At 49.9% G+C, this 20,838-nt stretch overlaps 3 protein-coding genes and 1 pseudogene across 7 annotated transcripts; 3 read left to right on the top strand and 1 right to left on the bottom strand.

Moving 5' to 3' along the window:
• The first annotated feature begins 1,377 nt into the window (after window positions 1–1,377).
• Window positions 1,378–1,813, top strand: LOC100760254 (annotated as a pseudogene).
• A 5,340-nt stretch (window positions 1,814–7,153) lies between these two features.
• Tnk1 (tyrosine kinase non receptor 1) lies at window positions 7,154–12,353 on the top strand. Of its 2 annotated transcripts, none has more exons than XM_035447784.1 (12): window positions 7,154–7,316; window positions 7,448–7,518; window positions 7,621–7,812; window positions 7,943–8,098; window positions 8,204–8,487; window positions 8,734–9,007; window positions 9,924–10,018; window positions 10,330–10,494; window positions 10,944–11,023; window positions 11,586–11,884; window positions 11,967–12,062; window positions 12,145–12,353. In XM_035447784.1, exons 1-12 carry the CDS (start codon window positions 7,154–7,156, stop codon window positions 12,256–12,258), a joined length of 1,989 nt encoding a protein of 662 aa, XP_035303675.1. In that variant the 3' UTR covers window positions 12,259–12,353. The 2 variants fall into 2 exon arrangements, with proteins under 2 accessions (XP_035303675.1, XP_035303674.1); XM_035447783.1 differs by having other exon boundaries at window positions 10,315–10,494.
• A 537-nt stretch (window positions 12,354–12,890) lies between these two features.
• Plscr3 (phospholipid scramblase 3) lies at window positions 12,891–17,491 on the bottom strand. Of its 4 annotated transcripts, none has more exons than XM_027426994.2 (8): window positions 17,331–17,491; window positions 16,949–17,116; window positions 16,447–16,682; window positions 16,326–16,368; window positions 16,007–16,227; window positions 15,660–15,821; window positions 13,754–13,915; window positions 12,891–13,570 (listed from the first exon to the last, which is right to left on the bottom strand). In XM_027426994.2, the coding sequence occupies exons 2-8, from the start codon at window positions 16,953–16,955 to the stop codon at window positions 13,514–13,516; spliced, it is 888 nt and encodes a 295-aa protein (XP_027282795.1). In that variant the 5' UTR covers window positions 16,956–17,116; window positions 17,331–17,491; the 3' UTR covers window positions 12,891–13,513. The 4 variants fall into 4 exon arrangements, with proteins under 4 accessions (XP_027282795.1, XP_035303677.1, XP_027282796.1 ...); XM_035447786.1 differs by having other exon boundaries at window positions 16,326–16,359; window positions 17,331–17,490; XM_027426995.2 differs by having other exon boundaries at window positions 16,949–17,122; window positions 17,331–17,472.
• On the top strand, window positions 16,980–20,616 carry LOC118238273. The gene is made up of 4 exons (XM_035448123.1): window positions 16,980–17,160; window positions 17,234–17,319; window positions 17,380–17,880; window positions 19,070–20,616. The coding sequence occupies exons 1-4, from the start codon at window positions 16,980–16,982 to the stop codon at window positions 19,127–19,129; spliced, it is 828 nt and encodes a 275-aa protein (XP_035304014.1). The 3' UTR covers window positions 19,130–20,616.
• The last annotated feature ends 222 nt before the right edge of the window (window positions 20,617–20,838 follow it).

Genomic DNA, 20,838 nt, shown 5'->3' with positions numbered 1-20,838 from the left:
AGATCCTCCTGCTTTTGCCTTCAAGTAGCACATGCCAGTTTACCAACATAATTTCCGTTACACCAACCAAGTGTTAGGATTTTCCTCTCCTGCCACGACTGCCTTTATTTGTCTCCATGTGTCCCTGATGGCAAATTCCATGATGACCAGACCTTGAAGGACACTGAGTATTTGGAGAAAAATCACGTCTCACATAATTTTCCCCCAAGAAGCTAAGGAAACCATTGTGCTTCCCACCAAGAACTTGGACATTATTTTATTATATTTATTTGCTCAGTTATTTAATGTGGTGTGTGCTTATGTGCATGTGTATACGTGCTCCACAGCACTCCTTGGAGGTCAGACAACTTGTAAGAGTTGGTTTACTCCTTCCATTATGTAAATTCCAGTGTTTGAAGGTCATCAAGCTTGGCAGTAGGGTACTGTTACCCAGTGAGTCATGCTGTCAGTCCAATTTGGACACTAACTTGTTCCATTTCTTTGGTCTGGAATGTCTTTGCAGCATGCAGCCGATCCTCTGGGGGCTCAGTCGATACTCACACTTCCACAATGCCTTCGTACTTTTGTCTAGTCCAGTGGAAACATTTGCTCAGGGCTGTGGCTTTAGTTTGATGGTAGAGTAGTTGACAAACATGCCCGAAGCCTTAGGTTCAATTTCCAGATTGGAGGGGAAAAAAAGAAAATTCACATTTACTTACTTTTCTGTATTCCCATGTGCTTATTCATTTAATTCAGGCTGGGAGCCTCTATTTCTAACAGTATTGCTATTGCATACAAATTTGTGACTTCATTTCAAGGTGTGGGGTGGATGGAGGCTGCTGCAGTAATCTGGAACTCCTGAAAGACGGCTCAGGGCAGTTGTAATCTCTGGTTCCTGGCAGGAACAAAAGAAATTTCTTTCTGGAGAAAAACATCTCAAGTTTTGGCCCTGTGATTCCGATAGATTAAGATCAATAGTACATCTTCTCAGAGCCATGAATCATTAGACACACAAGGAAACAACTCATCATAAGTAAGAGTCAGCAGAAACAAAAAAAAACCCAATAACTGTAAGGATGTATAATTAGAATCAAAACACCAAGTGAAGCCAGGCATGTTGGCTCTCACCTGTAATCCCAGTACTCAGGAGGCACAGGCAGGTTTGAAGCCAGCCTGGTCTACATTATGATACCTGATCTCAAAACTGTGTAAATTTGTCCGGTATGGTGGTGTGCACCCTTAATCTCAGCACTTGAAAGGCAGAGGCAGGCGAATCTTTGAGTTTGAGGCCAGCCTAGTCTACAGAGTGAGTTCTAGGACAGCCAGAGCTACACAGAGAAACCCTGTCTCAAAAAAAAAAAAAAAAATTAGCTTTCTGACTCTTTCCAGGCATCCAAGATGTCGAAGCAAGGACATGGTGGGTCCTCTGGAGCGAAATTCCGGATTTCCCTGGAAATTCACAACCATCCACAGTAGGAGCTGTGATCAACTGTGCTGACAATACAGATGCCAAAAATTTGTATATCACCTCTATGAGGGGCATCAAGGAACTACTGAACAGACTTCCTGCTGCTGGCGTGGGTGACCTGAAGATGGCCACAGTTAAGAAAGGCAAACCAGAACTAAGGAAAAAGGTCCATCCAGCAGTGGTCATTAGACAATGAAAGTCGTATCAGAGAAAAGATGTGGTGTTTCTTTATTTTGAAGACAATGCAGGGGTCATAGTAAACAATAAAGGCGAGATGACAGACTCTGCTCTCACAGGTCCAGTTGCAAAGAAATGTGCAGACGTGTGGCCCAGTATTGCATCCAATGCGGGCAGCACTGCATGATTCTCCAGTGTTTTTGTAAAATATACTCATTAAAAAGTCTTTGCTCAGGCTGGAGAGATGGCTCAGAGGTTAAGAGCACCGACTGCTCTTCCAAAGGTCCTGAGTTCAATTCCCAGCAACCACATGGTGGCTCACAACCATCCATTATGAGTTCTGGTACCCTCTTCTGGTGTGCAGATATACATGGAAGCAGAATGTTGTATACATAATAAATAAATAAAATCTTAAAGAAAAAGAAAAGCCTTGGTTTAAAAAAAGTCTTTACTAAAAAAACTATATAAGTTTAAACATTTATGTGTGTGTAGTGTTTATGCATCATGTATGCATATGGTGTGTGTGTGTGTGTGTGTGTGTGTGTGTGTGTGTGTGTGTGTGCATGTGTGCATGTGTAAATGTGAGTATGTACACCTCTGGGTGCACATGAGGAGGACAGAGGAGGGAACATTAGGTACTTCTGTCTTAAAAACAAAACAAAACCTAACAATCACACATACCTAACATAGGACTTATATACAGAATATAAAAATCACTTAGAAGCCGGGCGTTGGTGGTGCACGCCTTTAATCCCAGCACTTGGGAGGCAGAGGCAGGCAGATCTCTGTGAGTTCGAGACCAGCCTGGTCTACAAGAGCTAGTTCCAGGACAGCCTCCAAAAGCCACAGAGAAACCCTATCTCAAAAAACCAAATATATATATATATATATATATATATATATATATATATATATAATTTACTATGTACACAGTGCCTGTCAACACGTATCCCTGTAAGCCAGAAGAGGGCATTAGATCTCATTGCAGATGGTTGTGAGACACCTTGTGGTTTCTGGGAATTGAACTCAGGACCTCTGGAAGACCAGCTAGTGTTTTTTTTAACCACCAAGCCATCTCTCCAGCCCCAGAAGATACTCTTAACAATATGTGGGCATGGCAAGAGAGCACAGGAAGATTGGAGGACCGCACTGGGGACTCAGTTCTCACCTTCCACCTCTTTTTGTGTTCTCCTGGCTAGCTGTCCTACAGGAGCTTCTGGGAAGTTTTGTCTCAGCTTCCCATCTCACCAGTGGAGTGTTGGAGTTTACAGATGTGAGCCACTGCATCCAGATTTATTTTTTTTTTAAAGACAGGGTCTCCTTATGTAGCCCTGTCTGACCTGGAACTCACAGAAATCCATGCCAGGCTAAACATCCCGCTTTTTCATGTGGGTTCCAGGGATCAAACTCAGGCTAGCAGGAATGAGATCGAACACCTTTACCTGCAAAACCATCTCCAAGGGGCTCACAATGAGATATATTTATTTAATTTTTTGAATGTATTTATTTTGATGGTTCTGGGAATTGATCCTAGGACTTTGCACGTGTTAGTCAAGTGTTCTATCACTGAGCAGTGTCTCTAAGCCATTGGGTCCGTGTTGGTTGATAGCAGCAGTGTCTTACTCTGTAGATCAGGTTCACCTGGAAATCACTCTGTGGTCAGTGTTGGCCTCCAACTTCAGTCCTGCCTCAGTCTCCTGAATGTGGAGACTAGAGGAGCGAGCCATCACAGTCAATTAATATAGGGCTTTTTCAATCTAGTACCCTGACAAAAGGTATTTGGGTTGTTTTTATTCATTGGATTTCTTTCAAAAACACCTTTATTAATGTGTAATTGGCAAAGAAGAAACTGTCCATATTTAAGTATTCGACTTGGCAAGTTTTGATGAGCATGAGCCTATGTACTTGGGCAGTCTTCACTGCAATCAAGATAATGAAAGTAACTGCTATCCCCATGAGTTTCCTTATGTCTCTTCATAATCAATGGCTTCCTTTTTTCTGTTCCTGTTTGTATTTCCTAAAATCTTATACAAACAGACTCAGAAAGTGTGTTCTCTTTTGTTTGTCTTCACTCAGTCAGCATAATTATTATGTTTTGTTTTGAGACAGGGTTTCTCTGTGTAGCCCTAGCTGTCCTGGAACTCACTCTAATAGAACAGGCTGTTCTCAAACTCAGATCTGGATGCTTCTGCCTTCTGAGTGCTGGGATTAAAGGCATGTGCTACTACAGTCTGGCAGTAACTCTTAAAAACATTATATGATATTAGATGTTGGAAGTATGGCCGGGCAGTGGTGGAGCACGTTTTTAATCCCAGCACTGGGGAGACAGAGGCAGGTGGATCTCTGTGAGTTCCAGGATAGCCTGGTCTACAGAGCAAGTTCCAGGACAGCTAGGGCTGTTACACAGACAAACCCTCACACACACACACACACACACACACACACACACACACACACACACCAAATAAACAAAAAGATGCCTACAAATGTAACTAGGCAATAAGAAGAAATACTGGCTGAGAATTTTCCAAATCTGATAAAAAAAAATGTGAGTTCATAGAGAGAAGAAATATAACACAATGTATAGAATAAATAGAAAAGAATTGTTGGGGGCTGGAGAGATGGCTCGGCGGTTAAGAGCACTGACTGCTCTTCCAGAGGACCTGGGTTCAATTCCCAGCACCCACATGGAAGCTCACAACTGTCTGTAACTCCACTGACACCCTCACACAGACATACATGCAGGCAGAACACCAATGTACATAAAATAAGAATAAATAAATTTAAAAAGAATTATCTAAGTACTGTACAAGAAAACAAAAATTGCCAATGATATTCTAAACACAGGGAATAATGACAGATCATCCACACAGATCATCAGATTGGATTAGACTGACAGATTGCTTCACAGCCAACATGTGCTGCACTACTGTGTGCCTGCGCTGTCCTAGGGACTTAAAACACCACGGTGAGTAAGATGGGCCCATTTGTTACCTTGCCAAGCCCACAGCGTACAAGCGTGACAAGTGAGCAATTGCAGAGTGTATAGTTGGAGGACAAGAGAACCGGTGAGAAACAGTACGTGTGGTGTGATGTGCCCCTCCCCGACCCCCACCCCAATGCTGGAACACCTCATGTGTTTCCCAATATGCAAGGGGCTTTTACCACTAGAGGGGAAGGGGTGGCAGCTGCTATGCCGGCATCCATCCTTCCTCAGGAGTCAGGTCAGATGTTCAAGCCCTGAAGCTTCCTCTCTGGGACCCCAGAGGAAAAGGGGTGACCCTCCTTGGAGTATTCTTTGAGACCCCAGCTGCAGGCAGAGTGTGGTGGCTTACACCTTTCATCCCAGTACTAGAGAGGCAAAAGCAGGCAGATCTCTGTGAATTCAAGCATGGTCTACATAGTGAGACCTTGTCTCACAAAAGCAGGATGGGGGCTGGGGAGCTGGCTCAGCACTTAAGAGCACTTGCTGTCTTTCAGAGAACTGTATTCAGTTTCCAGCACCCACTTCTGTGGTTTACACCTACTGTAACTCCAGTTTCAGGCGATCCAACACACTCTTCTGTCATCTGTGGGCACCAGCACACACATGGTGCAAAGAAATTCATGCAGGCACACAGACATAGGCTACACAGGAGTTATAGAGGAAGCGTCAGTGAGAGGAAAGGAGTCCCTTCAGGCGTGGAGTGCTCCTCAGCCTCACTTCCTGACTCTATCTAGGACCAGAACTGATTTCTGTAACACCAACACTCTGCCCTGGCTGCATTCCAAAGCAAACCGATCCTTGGTTTTCCTTGCAGAGCTACAAAATGTCTGTTAGGGCCTGTCTTCTAAAGACAGTGCCTATGTCCTGCTTAACCTGGGGAGAACAGCAGGTGCCTAATTGGGCCGGGGTACAGCTTGTGGGACAGGGCCGGGAGAAAGAGATCAGGGGAGAGTGGGGAAGACTGCCAAGACTGTGAAGAAAGGCAAGCGGAAGGTAGTTTAATGACGACCTAGAGGCTCACCTGTCCAGCAAGGGGGAGGAGCGCAGCCTGGGCGTCCGCCACAAAGTGCCACCTGGGAATTGGTCCTCGATTGCTCCGGGCCAGCTTCCAGGACCCGCCCTCCGCGGCCTGGGGTCCCGCCCTTCTTAGGATTTAATGCCTGCCACTTGGGCGGCTCCGCAGCCGCCTCTTCCGCCTCTGCCAGGTGAGAGTACGCACCTAGAAGGGGCGCCCGGGGCTGGGACCAGCAGGATCCCTTTGGGGTGCGTCTCTGGCTCCCTTTCCCCGGATCCTTCCCTTCCCGCTCAGCGTTTGTTCTTGGCTGCCTTCTCCGGTTCCTCCCTTCCTACCTGTGGTGCAACGCAGGGTCTTTCTGGGCCTGAACTTCTTTCTGCACTCAGTTCCTAGGCCGCCAGGGGTGGCTCTCCGTGCCTCCCACCCCCCACCTCCAATCCAGGGCTTCCTCGTGGTTTAACGACAGCGGGATCAGGGAGAGGGCCAGGTGTGTAAAAGAGAGTCTTTGGGCAGGCCGCCCGGGACCCAAAGGCCTAGAGCCTTATTTAATAATGGCTGGTGGAACAGCTTGGAAGCCAACTTGGGCTGAGTGACGCAGAGAGCACCTGGGCTCTGTACCTGGAGCTGAGCTCAGGTGGGTGTGGAAGGACCACACACCTGGCAGCCTAGGTAGCTTTGTGAACAGTATATGAGCTTGGCCATGGTCTTCGACGTCAGTTAGCAGCCCAGCACAGATACCTATTTAATTTCCAATGTTGTTGTTGCCTTGGATGTTTAAGAGGCCATGACACTGGGCATCACTGAGGTGAGGTGGCAGTATGCCCTCATTATGGGCTTGTGTTTATGTGATCCTTGGTGTCTCAGATAGTTGTGTCGGTATATCTAGGTATCTTTGATTTGTGGAGAAAGTGAACTGTTGCGTCTCAAGTACACCTGTGTGAGGGTGTGTGGCAGTGTGTGGGGGATGTCTTGGACTTGAAACAACACGCATCTGATTGTCTCAGGTATGTTTTGTAGCATATCTGTAGGTCTGTGTGTGTTCAGTAGAGGGTGGGAGGAGGCAGTGTACCTCATATATATGTCTTCCTATGTGTCTGAGGTATGGTGTGTGGTAGGCAAAATGTCTCCTATATGAGGAGAGGAGACGTTTCTGTTGTATATGAGTGAATGCAACGATGTGGCTCAGGACTAATTGGCACGGTATTTGAGTGTTGGGTACAGGGGCAGTGTGCCATATCTCTAAAGATGGTGGCATAGCTGGACTTGGTAGCCTGAGCAGGCAGTATTCTGAAATCACAAGTTCGGAGGAAGCAATTTCTCAGTCTTGGGGATGGGAGTAGGCCCCCAGAGGTCTGTATGTATGTGGCTGAGTTCCTCACTCTCGCTGATCTGCCACTCCTTGTGTACTCGAGTGTCTCTGATGTGTTGAGGGTGGCAGGTGAGACTCTGTCCTTTGTGTCTTTCATGCCTGCTTTAGGCTATACATTTAAAGCAGACTGCCGTCCTCCTTAGAGGTCCAAATCCAGACATGCTCCCTGAAGCCAGTCCCCTGTGGCTACTTCGGCTCCTCCGGGACATCCAGTTAGCCCAGTTTTACCGGCCCATCCTTGAGGAACTTAACGTCACTCGGCCAGAACATTTTGACTTTGTAAGGCCTGAGGACCTGGACAACATTGGCATGGGCAGGCCTGGTGAGGATCCTCTACCTTGACCCCAGTCTTCTCCCAGCCCTGGTTGTTGCCCTATTCCCCCACACTGCAGACTTCTTGCCTGTCAGTTCTCTGAACTCCACCCTGTCCCCTCTAATTCTGGTCTCCCCCAGCCCAGCGCAGACTTGCTGAAGCCCTGAAGAGGTACCGTTCGGGGGTCAAGTCTAAGAACTGGGTCTATAAGGTATGTGTTGACGGTGGTGGTGGTATTTGAGGAAAGATAAGCTGAGTGACAGGGAGGGTTAGTCGGAATTCCACACGCCTAAACTCAGTACTCCTATTTCAGATCCTTGGGGGGTTTGCTCCCGAACAGAAGGAGATCGCTCCACGCTCTGAGAGTCTTCTGTGCCTCCATGAGCCAGAGGGGGGACTCAAGTGTCTGATTCCCGAGGGTGCTGTGTGCAGAGGGGAGCTCCTGGGCTCAGGCTGCTTCGGTGTTGTACATCGAGGCCTATGGACACTGCCCAGTGGTCAAAGTGTGAGTGTTCAAGGGGCTTACTTAATCCAAGCTACCTAGGCAATCTGCCTCCGTCATTCTTTGTCCCCTTCTGCCCTGGCCACGGCCTGTTACTCTGGGTGCTTGATGGTGCTTCCCCGCCCACCTCCAGATCCCAGTGGCTGTCAAGTCCCTCCGTGTGGGTCCCGAGGGTCCAATGGGCACAGAGCTGGGAGACTTCCTTCGGGAAGTGTCTGTTATGATGAAGCTAGAACACCCACACGTGCTGCGTCTGCATGGCCTCGTATTGGGCCAGCCTCTACAGATGGTGAGCAAATACGGGCACTGCATTCCTCATAGCCCCAGGGCTGGTACGCAGCAAGAAAGACCAGTGGGGCCACACTATGGCTTACATGGGACTGTGTTGCTGCAGGTGATGGAGCTGGCGCCATTGGGCTCCCTGCATGCGCGCCTGACTGCCCCAGCGCCGACACCCCCATTGCCTTTGGCCCTGCTGTGCCTCTTCCTGCGTCAGTTGGCAGGAGCCATGGCGTACTTGGGGTCCCGTGGGTTAGTGCACCGGGATCTCGCTACCCGCAACCTGCTACTGGCCTCAGCGCGTACCATCAAGGTGGCAGATTTTGGACTTGTGAGACCTCTGGGCGGCGCCCGGGGTCGCTACGTCATGGGCGGGCCCCGTCCCATCCCCTATGCCTGGTGAGGGCGGTACTCTGATGGTCTGGCTTGAGGCAGGGCTGGGGAGGAGCAGCCAGTTAGGAAGTAGGGCGGGGTAGTGTGTTGGGGGGAGGGGTGGTTGTTAGTCTTCCAGATGAGGCAGGACAGAGGAATCATCTGGTCCAGAAACACCGAAAGGATTTCGGGGAGGGAAATCAAGGGAGTGGGTGCACATTGGATGATGAGCTGGGCATAGACCTAGCCACCTTCAACTTCTGTTTGCCTTAGGTGTGCCCCAGAGAGTCTACGCCAGGGAGCCTTCTCATCTGCCTCTGATGTGTGGATGTTTGGCGTGACACTGTGGGAAATGTTTTCTGGAGGCGAGGAACCCTGGGCAGGTGTCCCACCCTATCTCATCTTACAGCGGCTTGAGAAGGACCGAGCCAGGCTGCCAAGGCCTCCTCTCTGTTCCAGGGCCCTCTACTCACTCGCCCTGCGTTGCTGGGCCCCTCACCCTGCAGACCGGCCTAGTTTTTCCAACCTGGAAGGGCTGCTTCAAGAGGTGGGGGTCCTCAACTCTCCAGACACACAGTCTTTCTTCCCTTTATCCTCTCACCCAGAGTTCCATGCATAAGACGAACATGTCTTGCTGCCTGGGTTGGAGTCTGGAACTCAGCTCAGAACCAAACAGATTCAGTCCCTTCCTTCAGGAAGTTTAGAGCCCTGAGGAGGCAGCTGGGGACTGCTAAGATGCAGCTGGAAGAGGTGATATTTGCTTCTTGGCCACAAGAGAGGCTCAGAAGAGAGAGTAGTAGGTTCTCATGGGTGCTTGATCAGCAGAGAAAGAGAAAGTGTGTTGCGGGGCAAGTGGAAGTAACAAGGCTGCAGCTGTGAGCAGGGCTTCCTCATGGAGTTTGGGAGACTTGACCTTCCCAAGTACTTTTACGGGTGTCCTCAGCCACTGTTTCACAGCGCCTGGAGGTAATTAACCTCTATTTAACAGATGGGGCAGTTCAGACACTGAGAGGTCAGTGACTTATCTATAGTCACACAGTAAGTGCCAGTGCTGAGAGTAGCACCATCCACATGACTTCAAAGAACTCCAGATTAGAGTTGAAGCCATGGGCCTGGGGAGGAGTGGAAATGGCCCTGAGATGTGTGGGAGGCAGACATGGTGAGCATGGGTGTGGAATAAAAGGAGTAAGCAGAATGGTTCTCCCTTGGTCCCCTTAAGTAGAGGCAAGGTTCTCCTTTGTGATTTCTTGCATCCCATGTCCAGCATGGCATGCAGTCCAGGTCAGTGACCCAACCCCACTTTGGGTTGCAACAGGGAGACAGGGATGGAGCTAAGCACAGAGGATATACCTGGTGTGTATTTATTTGATTGATGGATACAAAGGAAAGTTCTTTCTTTGACTGTCTTATTACTTTTATGACTTAGGTCGAAAGCCCAGCCACATTTTCTTCTGTCTCCACAGGCTTGGCTTTCTGAGGGACGTTGTGTGAGGGAAGTCACAGAGCCAGGTGCTTTGCGGATGGAGCCCGGTGATCCCATCACTATCATTGAGGGCAGGTGACAACATTACATCCTCTAAGCATCCCCAGGAGAGGAATGCTCCCAGCCTTGACTCCTGGTCTCTTAATTTTTCGCCACATTCTTGAATCTTGGACTTGTGGGTCTTTTTCTCTCCTCTTCACAGTCCTACCCTCCCTGCTGGAGCCCTGCCTAGCCCACAGTGCCCTTTTTGTGTTGGAGAGAAAAAGGCTTCCCTTCCTCCAGGCAGATGTGGCCACAAGACACACAGCTTGATGAGCTGAGCGTGGCCCGAGACCAGCTGCCACTCTCCCTGATCCCATTTTCTTCACCAGCTCCTATTCCCACAGCCCTGACACCACTACCTGGAAGGGCCAGAATGGTCGCACCTTCAAAGTGGGCAACTTCCCGGCTTCAGCAGTGACACTACCAGACTTGGGGGCTTCGCCAGCCACCTGTCCAGCCCATGGAGGCTCCCCTGCCCGGGGAGACAGATTCCGAGGAAGCATAGATGGGTGAGGAGGCACTGAGAGGACAGGAGGGGACACAGCAGGGTTGGAGGGACTGACCAAATCTAGTAACTTCTCTGGAGGAAAACCTGGGAACAGGACTAGTGTGATCTAGGAGTGTAAGAATGGATTGCCTCACCAGGCATTGGCGGCGCACGCCTTTAGTCCCAGCACTCGGGAGGCAGAGGCAGGCGAATCTCTGTGAGTTTGAGGCCAGCCTGGTCTACAAGAGCTAGTTCCAGGACAGGCACCATAGCTACAGAGAAACCCTGACTCGAAAAACAAAAACAAAACAAAAAAAAAAAAAAGAAAAGAAAAGAAAAAGAAAAACAAAAGAATGGATTGCCCCCAGCTCATGCTTCCCCTGTGGGTCTCAGCATGTGTGGGACCCATTTTCTTTTGGGACCCATGATATGGGTGAGTAGTGGAGGATGAACTAAATCACTCTTTGACAGGGACAGAGAGAAGACAAAGTTTCAGGATCTACCATTGGCACGAGGCCAGAGAAGGCAGGTGCCCCTGCAGAGGACCAAAGGTGAGTGAGGTGGTACCCAGGCTCTCAAGAAGAGCCCTCCAATTCCCCTTCCCAACCTTGGATCCATACGCTTGCATATGTTTTCCTTCCTCCAAATTCCATCTTTGGATAGCCTATCTTTACTTTAAGATCTTTGTGGGGGGGGCGGGGGTGTTCAAGTCAAGATTTCTCTGTATAACAGTCCTGGCTGTCCTGGAACTCTGTAGTTCACACTGAACTCAAACTCAGAGATACATCTACTTCTGCCTCCCAAGCGCTGGGATTAAAGGTGTGTGCCAACACCACCTGGCATACTTGGAGATCTTAAGAGATTGGAGGTATCCCTGATTTCCCCACTGGACAGCATCTCCTGGGTCAGGCCCAATACTGTTCTTTGGATTCCTAGCTGCTTTGGTGCCATTTTCATACCTGTCCTACTGCCCCACCTAACACAGACACCTGAAGACAAGCTAGCTAGCTTACCTAAATATTCTTTCAAAATCACACAGCTCAATGCATATAGACAGATAGTCAGGCAGGAAGGTAGGCCTCCTTTCAAGTTGTTTCTTTCTCAACTCTGAAGGCATTTCCAAGAGTCTGGAGTCAGTTCTGTCCCTGGGCCCTCGACCCACAGGAGGTGGTTCAAGCCCTCCCGAACTTCGACATACAAGAGCTATGCCCCAGGGGCTCCCAGACCTGCCTCCACGCCCACCTTTTATCTCCAGCTCTTCTCAGCCCATCCAGCCCCACAAAGCACGGCCTCCCTGCCCCAAAAGAGAACCCTTACACAATCACCGCACTGGAGTACCTGGAGCCAGCAAAGCCACTGTCCCTTCTGGAGGCCCCTTGTCAGACCCCGAGTGGCAGAGGAAGATTATAGAGGTGAGGTCTCAACCAAAATGACTTGGTGTTCAAAGGGCCTATAGGCTAGGACAAGAGCTAAACAAGGATTTGTCCCCCACAGGTAGAGCTGAGTGTACATGGAGTCACCCACCAGGAGTGTCAAGTGGCACTTAGAACCACTGGAGGAGATGTGGCTTCCGCTATCCGGAACCTCAAGGTAAAGCCAGCCCCTTCTCCAGGTTCCCTCTTCTCCTGCTCTGCCCCCTAGTGGTCAGCTGCCCTCCTTCCTGCTCCCACAGGTAGACCAGCTCTTTCACCTCAGTAACAGGTCCAGAGCAGACTGCCGTCGAATCCTGGAATATCACCAGTGGGACCTGTCAGCAGCCAGTCGCTACATCCTGGCCCGATCCTGAACTCTGCATCCTTGGGGATGGCTACCATCATGGAGGACCTGGCCCACTTAGGGCCTGACCTTATGGGACCAAACAGATCCATGAGGTCTTGACGGAGGCAGACTTTTACATCAAGGGCGCTCTTACCTGCTGTAAAGAGGTATAGGAAGTGTGCAGGGCACCAGGTCAAGCACTGGTGAGTGTTTCTTCCATGCCCTCCCTGTTCCTTGACCTCTGAGGGTTTAAGAAGCTTTAACTGGACCAAGAAGGATGTAGTCCACTCTGCTACCACATTCCCAATGGCATAGGACTCGACAGAGAAAAGCTGCAGAGGAAGCTGTCCTCACTATAGACAACGATCAAGTAGCTGTACTGGACCATGGAAGAACCATTAGAACCGTCATTAGCTACCTCACTAGACTCTAAGGGGCACCCATCTTGGATACTGACTTGGGGGCTGTGGCCCAAATGGCTTTGGTTTGGTCTAGAATCACCATGGGTGATTAAAAACTAAGCTTTTGGACTCAATGATTTTTTTTCTTTAATCCAAACAGTATCGATTATGAGATGGCCAACTCTAGCCCGGCTGTTGCCATTCCCTTTGTTTAATCCCACATCTGTTCTTTCTTCTTCCCTCTTTCATCACACACATCTTCCAATGTTTAAAAAGTTGCAAAGTTTATATGAGTACAACATACAAAGACACAGCCTCCTTCCTGGAGCAGGGAAAGGAAGGAGTTAATGGTTAAATAAGGCACAGAAAGCTGCAGAAAGCACCAGCAGGGCCCAGGGGGTTAGGAAGGAGGCAGGGACCCCTCACAGTGCCACTGTCTGAAGCTAAACTAATTGGCTAATATGACATGAGGGAAGAGTGGCGTGTCTGCATCTTTGGTACTGCTTGCTGTTTACCCATCAGCCCTGCTGTAAAACTTGAGTTCTGGATTCCAAAGGCCTCCTCCTGTTCAGAGAGGGGCCCTGGAAGAAGGTTGGGAGGAGTGGGTATGAAAGCTCAAACTCTAATATTGTGTGGGTAGGGGCTGCTGGGAGATGATAAAACACAGTGAGGAAGGGTTCTGGTACACAGGCCTCTGCAGGGCCACAGGTGAGGGAGGAGGAGAGGGAAGGGGTGGGACACAATGGCTCCCAACCACTCAGCCACCCATCTGTCCGCTGCAGTGTATACCAAGGAAGGGGTTGCCTCAGGAGGGAAAGGCCAGGGCAGGTGACCATCTCGAATTCTGGTTGAGGTGATGGTCTCCTCATGCTGAGGTGGCTTCTAACTGGTGATGGCCGAGGGCCCAGCGCCGCCTCGCTTCTCGAAGAACATATAATCCTAAGGGAAGGTCACTGTTAATGGGACATCTGGCTGGGTCAGTGTGGCCCAGATATTATAACTTAGCTTTAGACCTACAACCCACCATACATGTGCCTAGACTTCTAGTAAGGGCCCAGGAAGTGAACAAAGCTTCAGATAACAGGAGAGGAGAAGCAGGAAGGGAAGGGACAGCCAACTCACAATGAGGAACGTGGCTCCCAGCAACACAGCCTTCACTCTCACGTCTAGGTCTATTGGGAACTGTAGGCCAAAGTCGTCAGCATCTGTGAGGGCTTCTCGCAGCAACCCTCCCCACTGCTTGCTGATGCGGCCCACACTTCGAGATTCATCCTTAGTTTTCACCTGTTGGGAGGGAAGAAGGATCCAACTAGGGAAAATGCTACCCATTTCCCTTGCCAACAACACTCCACAGTTGCATGTATGAGACTGCATACTTGGGGAATCTTCCCAATAGTGTTGGGTTTCCATATGACAAGCAGGGGAAACTGAGATACCCTGCGTTCTGCATGAATACACGGTGAAGATCTGTTGCTTCCCAAAGGCTGTGTGTGACATAACTGTGTTCAGTGATAAATGACTAGTCGCTAGGATTGCTTTGGTTACCAGTATTCCTGACACCCCCGGTTAGTGCTGTATGCAAAGTATATGCCCTGTGCAAAGGAGCCTAGCTGAGGGAGCAAAAGGAGGAACCAAAGATCCTCCCCAAAGCGTGATTTCAGTCTTTCCAGAACTGAATGTGAACCTCATCTAGAGGCCAGCCAGTCCTAGCAGACAGTGATTCCCAATGGCCACTTTAAGTTCAGCAAGAACAAGCCATGTGGAAGTCAGTGGTGACTTAGTGACTTCCTGGTCCAGTGACCAGAACTGAAGCGATTTCCTTCTCCATCCTGTGCATCCTCCTCCCACCTTGTCCTGCAGCTGTGGGGAACTTCCTGCCACCGAGTTCCAGGCTCAGCAAGGTCTTCTGGTACCAACCCTGCATTTCTCAGAGTGCAGATCAAGTATGGACCATTCAAGACTGTGTTAAAGGGACACTGGCTCCCTGAGAACCCCACAACACACACATTCCCATCCAGGGATCACACAATTATCTCCTTTCCAACAAGTTCTCAGGATAGCAACTCCCTCTGACTAACAAGGTGACTGACTCACTTTCTACAGACAACCTTAGGTGAGGCATCTCTGCTGGATGAAACCTGTTGTTTCTCCTTTATCTGAATGGAGAATCATCCCTTAAAGAACCCAGAGTCTGTGCGGTGTCTCTGTCTTCTAAGAGCCAAAGAGTTTCCCAAGCCTCATTCTCAAATTCTCACCACTTGGGTTCTGGCTCTGGACTGGCGAGAGGAAGCCATAGTGAGAAGGACATCACCTGGACTTCAGGTTGGATGGATCATTTATACTTCTAGGTTTGCAGGACAAGCCAAGGGTGAAATTACTGCAGAGTCTATGCTTACAGATAGGTCCAGCAGCTATATGGGTCTGGCCCATGGCAAACTTAAGCACTGAAAGACTAAGATAACAGTCCCCCACCTTAGATCTAGACTAGCCTTATATTCTCCCCCAGGCCCTCCATGGGGCTGTAGGGAACACTCGGCCTTGGCCTGAAGATAAAATTCTTTTGTTTCAGACAGGTCTGTCTATCTAGTCCTGACTGACCTAGAACTCTGCCTCCTGAGTGCTAGGGTTAACGGTGTGCACCAACCATGGAATCTTTTTTTGCTGTGCTTTTACAGGCTTACAGGACCATCTCATTTCTGAATGGGAGAAAACTGAAAGTACAGTAGGGACAACAAAAAATTTGGAATTATCAGATTGAGGTTCTTGACCTTAAGCCATCTATTGGCATGGAAGCTACCATCTTGTTTTTCTAATTACTTTTTTTGATTAGTTGTGTGTGCTCCATGCCATGTGTGTGGAGAGCAGAAGATAAGTTTGTAGGAGTTGACTTTCTTCTTCTACCATGTGGAATTCAAGGCTATAACTCAGGTTGTCAAAATTGGTGGCAAATCCCTTGACCCTCTGAGCCATCTTATCAGCTCCCATCTTGGTTATGAAGAGCCTAGGAATCACTTCCTATTTATAATACCTCAAAGTTGGTATCTGTACCACAGCCACAGGTCCAGCAAGGCCCCACAACTCGAAGGACAGTCTGGCGATCAGCATCCTGGATGGAAAACTTAGGAAGGAAAGGATGCCAAGTCTGCAGCACATGGCCAATGGTGGTACCAGGTGGAGCCTGCACTTCCATCTGAAGAGGGAGGCAGACAGGGATACTGTCAAGCCAGGATACCTTGGTCAGAGCTCCTCATTGGTGCCAGCTGCCTTCTGATTGTTTAGACCCCCACAAAACCTCCCACTCCTATTAGAACCACAACCCTTTCTGGGTTGCTCTCTACACTGCCCACCAGCCACCTCAAAACCTGCTCTACCCACCTCCTGAAGGCCACAGGGACAGCAGCTGCAGCCACAGTGAAGTGGGCGGAGGAGGCGGAGCACCTCTCGGTCCCCAGGGTCCGCTAGGCGGACACGAAGTGGCCGGCGGGCACCACAGCACAGACGGGCACAACAGTTGCTCTCTTCAGCTGCCTGACCCAGTTGCTGTCCGGTCCCGGAACGAAGTTCATACCTATTACAGGTCTCCCAGCCTAGGAACGCTGTTAAGGGTAATATGCTGAGGCTCAGGGGCCTCATCTGCCCAGAAGCTCACCACTGCAGCAAAGATCATGAAGCCCAACTTGTTCCTCCTACTCACTTTCCACTCGTTCAGCCTTCTGATGAATCAAGATCTGATCAATCTGTTAAGAGTTAAGAACAGATCTTATCCATCAGCTCGAACATCGGCTCTCCTCCCAACCATCCTCCCTCCCACTCACCTGCACTAGGAACTCGAGGCCAGAAGGCACCCCTGGCAGTGGCAAGAACGGAGCAGGAGACCCTGGGGCCACGGGGCCTGGCGAGGGGAAGAGAGCGAAGCCGGGCGCCGGGGCTGGCACCTGAGCAGGCACTGGAGCCTGTCCCGGTCCAGGATGCAGCGCAGGCTCTGGATACCCAGCTGTCACGGGGTATGGAGGTGGGGGCGTAGGGGCATAGCCTTTGGAGGATAAGTAGCCTGTAGGTGAGCAGGGGTAGATTAGAAAGTTACCTGTGACCTCATCCTCTTCTTTTTCAGCCCAAAGGCTAGGAGTACCCGCGGGAAACATAAGAAGAGGCAGAGGATGATGGGGCGGGGAGGGGGGGCAGGGCGGTGGCTCCCCAGGAGAAAGGGAGGGCCCCACGCAGCCAGTCTGAGCACATTCCTGGAGAATGTGTTCGACACCCGGCACCCAAGTTCGTGAGGCGGGGGATAACGCAGACCCCAGCCTAGCGCCCACATACCTGCCATGGAAAAGGGGAGGGGCGTCTTGGGATGTCGGCGTCCGGGAGGCTTAGTTCTGGAGTGGAGACAAGCTCGGAACAGCCAGACAGACACAGACACAAAGACGGACAGGCAAAGGCGGAGAGGCAGCTGCGCCTAGCGCGGGCCCAGGGTCTCTTGGGCGGCGCCTATGACTCGGGGAGAAACCGAAAGTGTCAGCGGGCGGGGCGGGGTACCTGGGACCCTGAATTTCCTTAGGGGCCCCAGGACCGCCCCCTCCCTTTGTTCTCCCATTTTCCGCGGAGATGGCTATTGGCAGACGGCAGGACAGAGGGACCTGCGGTCAGACAGACGACCTGACCTCGAGGAAGGTCTCCCTGACCCCTCTATGGTACGGCTCACCTGAAGCCCCCAGAATAAGCCGGGGGACCACTCACTCCACGGCTCACAGGCGCTGGTGGAGGCGGGCCCGGGATCTGACCCCACCCCCGGCTCGCCTAAGCCCCGCCCCCAGCCCGGGCGGGGCGTCTGCGCAGAAAACAGTCGCTTCTCCTCCCCCGGGGCCGCGGACCTTGGACCTTGTGCGCCTTGCTCGCCGTGGTCCCGCCCCTTCCGCTCCGACTGCAGAGGCGTGGAGACCTGGGCTGCCGGAGGGGACTGCGGCCCAATCCCCACGCCGCGACCCTACCCTTCTCGGCGGGCGGCTGTGCTGCCTCCCACCGCGTGGCTGCTCCGGACTCGGCGATCCTCCTCCCAAGGGCGGGTCGGGCGGGCGTCGCTGACGCAGCGGAGCACCATTCACCCTCACTCATTGGCTTCCAGAGTTGGCTCGACATTCTCCTTCTACCTCAGGGCCACCTCGCTGTGTTCTCTCCCTGTCGCAGCGTTGACCCACACAGGCACCTCTCAGTTCAGGCGCACCATTACGCGCGCACGTGACAGGCTGCCAAAGGTGCGTGAGGTGATGCTCAGGGAAAAACACTTGAATAGAACAGGTCCCCGTTCTCCTGCATGGTGGCACACACTTGTAATCCCAGCACTCGGGAAGGGAGAGGCAGGAGGACAGCTGCAAGTATGAGGCCAATCTGTCCTATATAGTGAGTTCCAGAACAAGTCAGGGCTACAATAGCAAGACTGTATCAAAATACCCCCTCCCTCAAAAGAAGAAAGCATGATGGCATCTAGGTAGGTGTGGATCATGTCCGAAATAACTTTGACGACTGAGGCAGGAGGATCACCATGAGTTAGTTCCAGGTCATCTTGGGAGTGAGATGCTATTTAAAAACGAACAAAACCGAAAACAGCCCACCACTTCTGCCTGGGTCTTATTCGTTGTCAATTATATTTTAATGTCTGAGATGAGGGACAGACACAGGAACTCTGAGAATTCCAGTTTTTATTATACAATCAAAACTGAGGACTACTATATTAGAACTCAGGAAACTGCAGGCAGGCAGAGGCAAGGAGGAGGTTCCTGAAAAATCTGGGCATGTGATGGACTGGACCAGAAACCAGGGCAGTACTGCCGGTGGTGATGTGCACTTGAGGAAACATGACTTCATTATGTCTCAGAGATGGAATTTAAGATAAAGAGAATTGGTAGGTGACTCAGGCTTGGCTTGGGAGACCCTTCTGCACGTCCCCCCCCCTCCACTGCTTTCTCTAATCAGTCATTTACTGCCTGCCCATCCAATCCCTGGTTTCATTATCCTCTCCCTGTTGACTTGTTACTTTTAAGATCCTGTTCCTTCTCCTTTGGTGGCCTCTTACTAATGCTGAAAATGCAGCAAATGAGCTGAAGCCTTAACAGTCCCCAAAGTCTAAACAAGCCTACTTCAGCGTAACACTGAGCACACTGGCCTGGATGGTCTTACTAACAAGGCCATGCTTCCATTGCTCAAGTCTGCTTTTTTTTGTTTTGTTTTTTTTTGGGGGGGTTGTTTTGTTTTGTTTTGTTGAGACAGGGTTTCTCTGTGTAACAGCCCTGGCTGTCCTGGGACTCACTTTGTAGACCAGGCTGGCCTCAGACATACAGAGATCAGCCTACCTCTGCCTCCTGGGTGCTGGAAATAAAGGAGTGTGCCACCACCGCCCAGCCACCTGCATTATTTTTTTCTTATTTTCTTATTTTGTGTGTATAGGTGTTTTGCGGTATGTATGACTCTACACCAGGAGCATGGAGTGCCCATGGAGTTCAGTAGAAAGTGTTGGATCTCCTGAAACTGGACTTACAGACAGTTGTGAGCTGCCATGTATGTGCTGGGAATCAAGCCCAGTTCTTAACCACTGGGCCATCTCTCCAGCCCCTGGAATTTGAATTTCTTGGTTTTAGAAGAATTTAACTTTGGGAGGTGATGGAGGATAGTGTGAGCCGCAGCTCACCCAGTTTAACTTACAACCATATATGCAGAACAAGTTCCTTTCTTTTACTTGAGACAGGGTCTCATTATGTTGCTCTGGCTGTCCTAGAATTCTCTGTGTAGACCAGGTTGACCTCCAATTCACAGAGAAATGCCTGTCTTTGCCTCCTGAGTACTGGGATTTAAGGCACTCACCATTATGCCCAGCTATGTAGTTCATTCCACTAATAAAAAACCTGAGTACAACCTGGCATAAGGTACATGCCATTAATCCCAGCACTCAGGAGGCAGAGACCAGGAAACCTATCCCTGACACAATGCTCAGGAACTCAGCTATAACCCAGCCCTTGGCTTCTATTTTGTTTTCCTATCCTGGTTTATCATATTGACCTACATAGTTTAAGGCATTCCCTACCCAATCCTGTTTTAGTAATATAAAGTCTATACTATGAACCACTTGACAACCTCTCTGTGGATTTAAAAAAGAATATTTATTTTTCTGTGCATTGGTGTTTTGCCTGTGTAAGGGTGTCCAGTACCCTAGAACTGTAGCCACAGACAGCTGCCATGTGTGTGCTGGGAATTGAACCTGGGTCTTCTGGAAGAGTAGTCAGTGTTCTTATTCCCTGAGCTGTGTCTCCAGCATTGGTTGCTGTGGTTTTAAGCCTGGTGAACTAAACCCTTGAGTTTCCTACCTTTGCCTTGTGCTCTCATCAAATTATGAAGTCCAGTCCTGTTATGAGACGCTAACATATATAGGCAATGCTGTGGGCCCCCAAAGAAGTTCAGCCCACAGACCCGTCTCTTGCTCCCACTCCTAGGTTCCAAATGTATGCCCTGGATGCCTGTGCTCTTCTGTGGTGGCTCCTAGAATTCTCTCACAATGCATATTTTTGCTTGGTGTGACCCTTCAAATTTTTGGCAAGCTAGGCCTGTTGCTCAGGCTTCTCTTCATAGCACTTGGGAGATGGTGGCAGGAAGATAAGAGTTCAAGGTCATCCATGGATACACAGCAGTTTTGAGGCCAGCCTTGGCTACATGAGCTCATCTCAAACAAACAATTGTGATTTCAATGAGAATGGCTTCCATAGGCTCATATATTTTAACACTTGCTCCCCAGCTGGTAGAACTGTGCAGGAAGAATTAGTAGGTATGGCCTAAGTGGAAGTGGCATTTCATTGGAGGCAGGTTTTGAGGTTTCAAAAAGCCTACACCATTCCGTTAACTATCTGCCTGATGCTTACTGATAGAGATGTGAGCTCTCAGCTACTGGTCATGGACTCACCTTCTGAAACCATAAGCCCCAAATAAACTCTTGTTTAAATTGCCTTGGTCATGGTGTCTAATCACAGCAATAGAAAAGTAACTAAGACACAAATCAAACAAAAGCTCTTACCATAGGGATCTGCAGCTCAGCTGGTGGGATGGCTCAGCAGGTAAAAGCACTTGTTCTGCAAGCCTAAGGACTTGAGTTTTATTCCCAGAGCCCATGCTTGAAGGAGAGACCCAACTCCTGAGGTTTGTCTTTTGGTCTCCATACTACATACACA

Source organism: Cricetulus griseus, chromosome 7 (assembly GCF_003668045.3).
Source record: "Cricetulus griseus strain 17A/GY chromosome 7, alternate assembly CriGri-PICRH-1.0, whole genome shotgun sequence".
Classification (NCBI taxonomy): Eukaryota; Metazoa; Chordata; class Mammalia; order Rodentia; family Cricetidae; genus Cricetulus; species Cricetulus griseus.
Note: the sequence above shows the minus strand (reverse complement) of the source record. Positions and strands in the feature narration are given on the sequence as shown.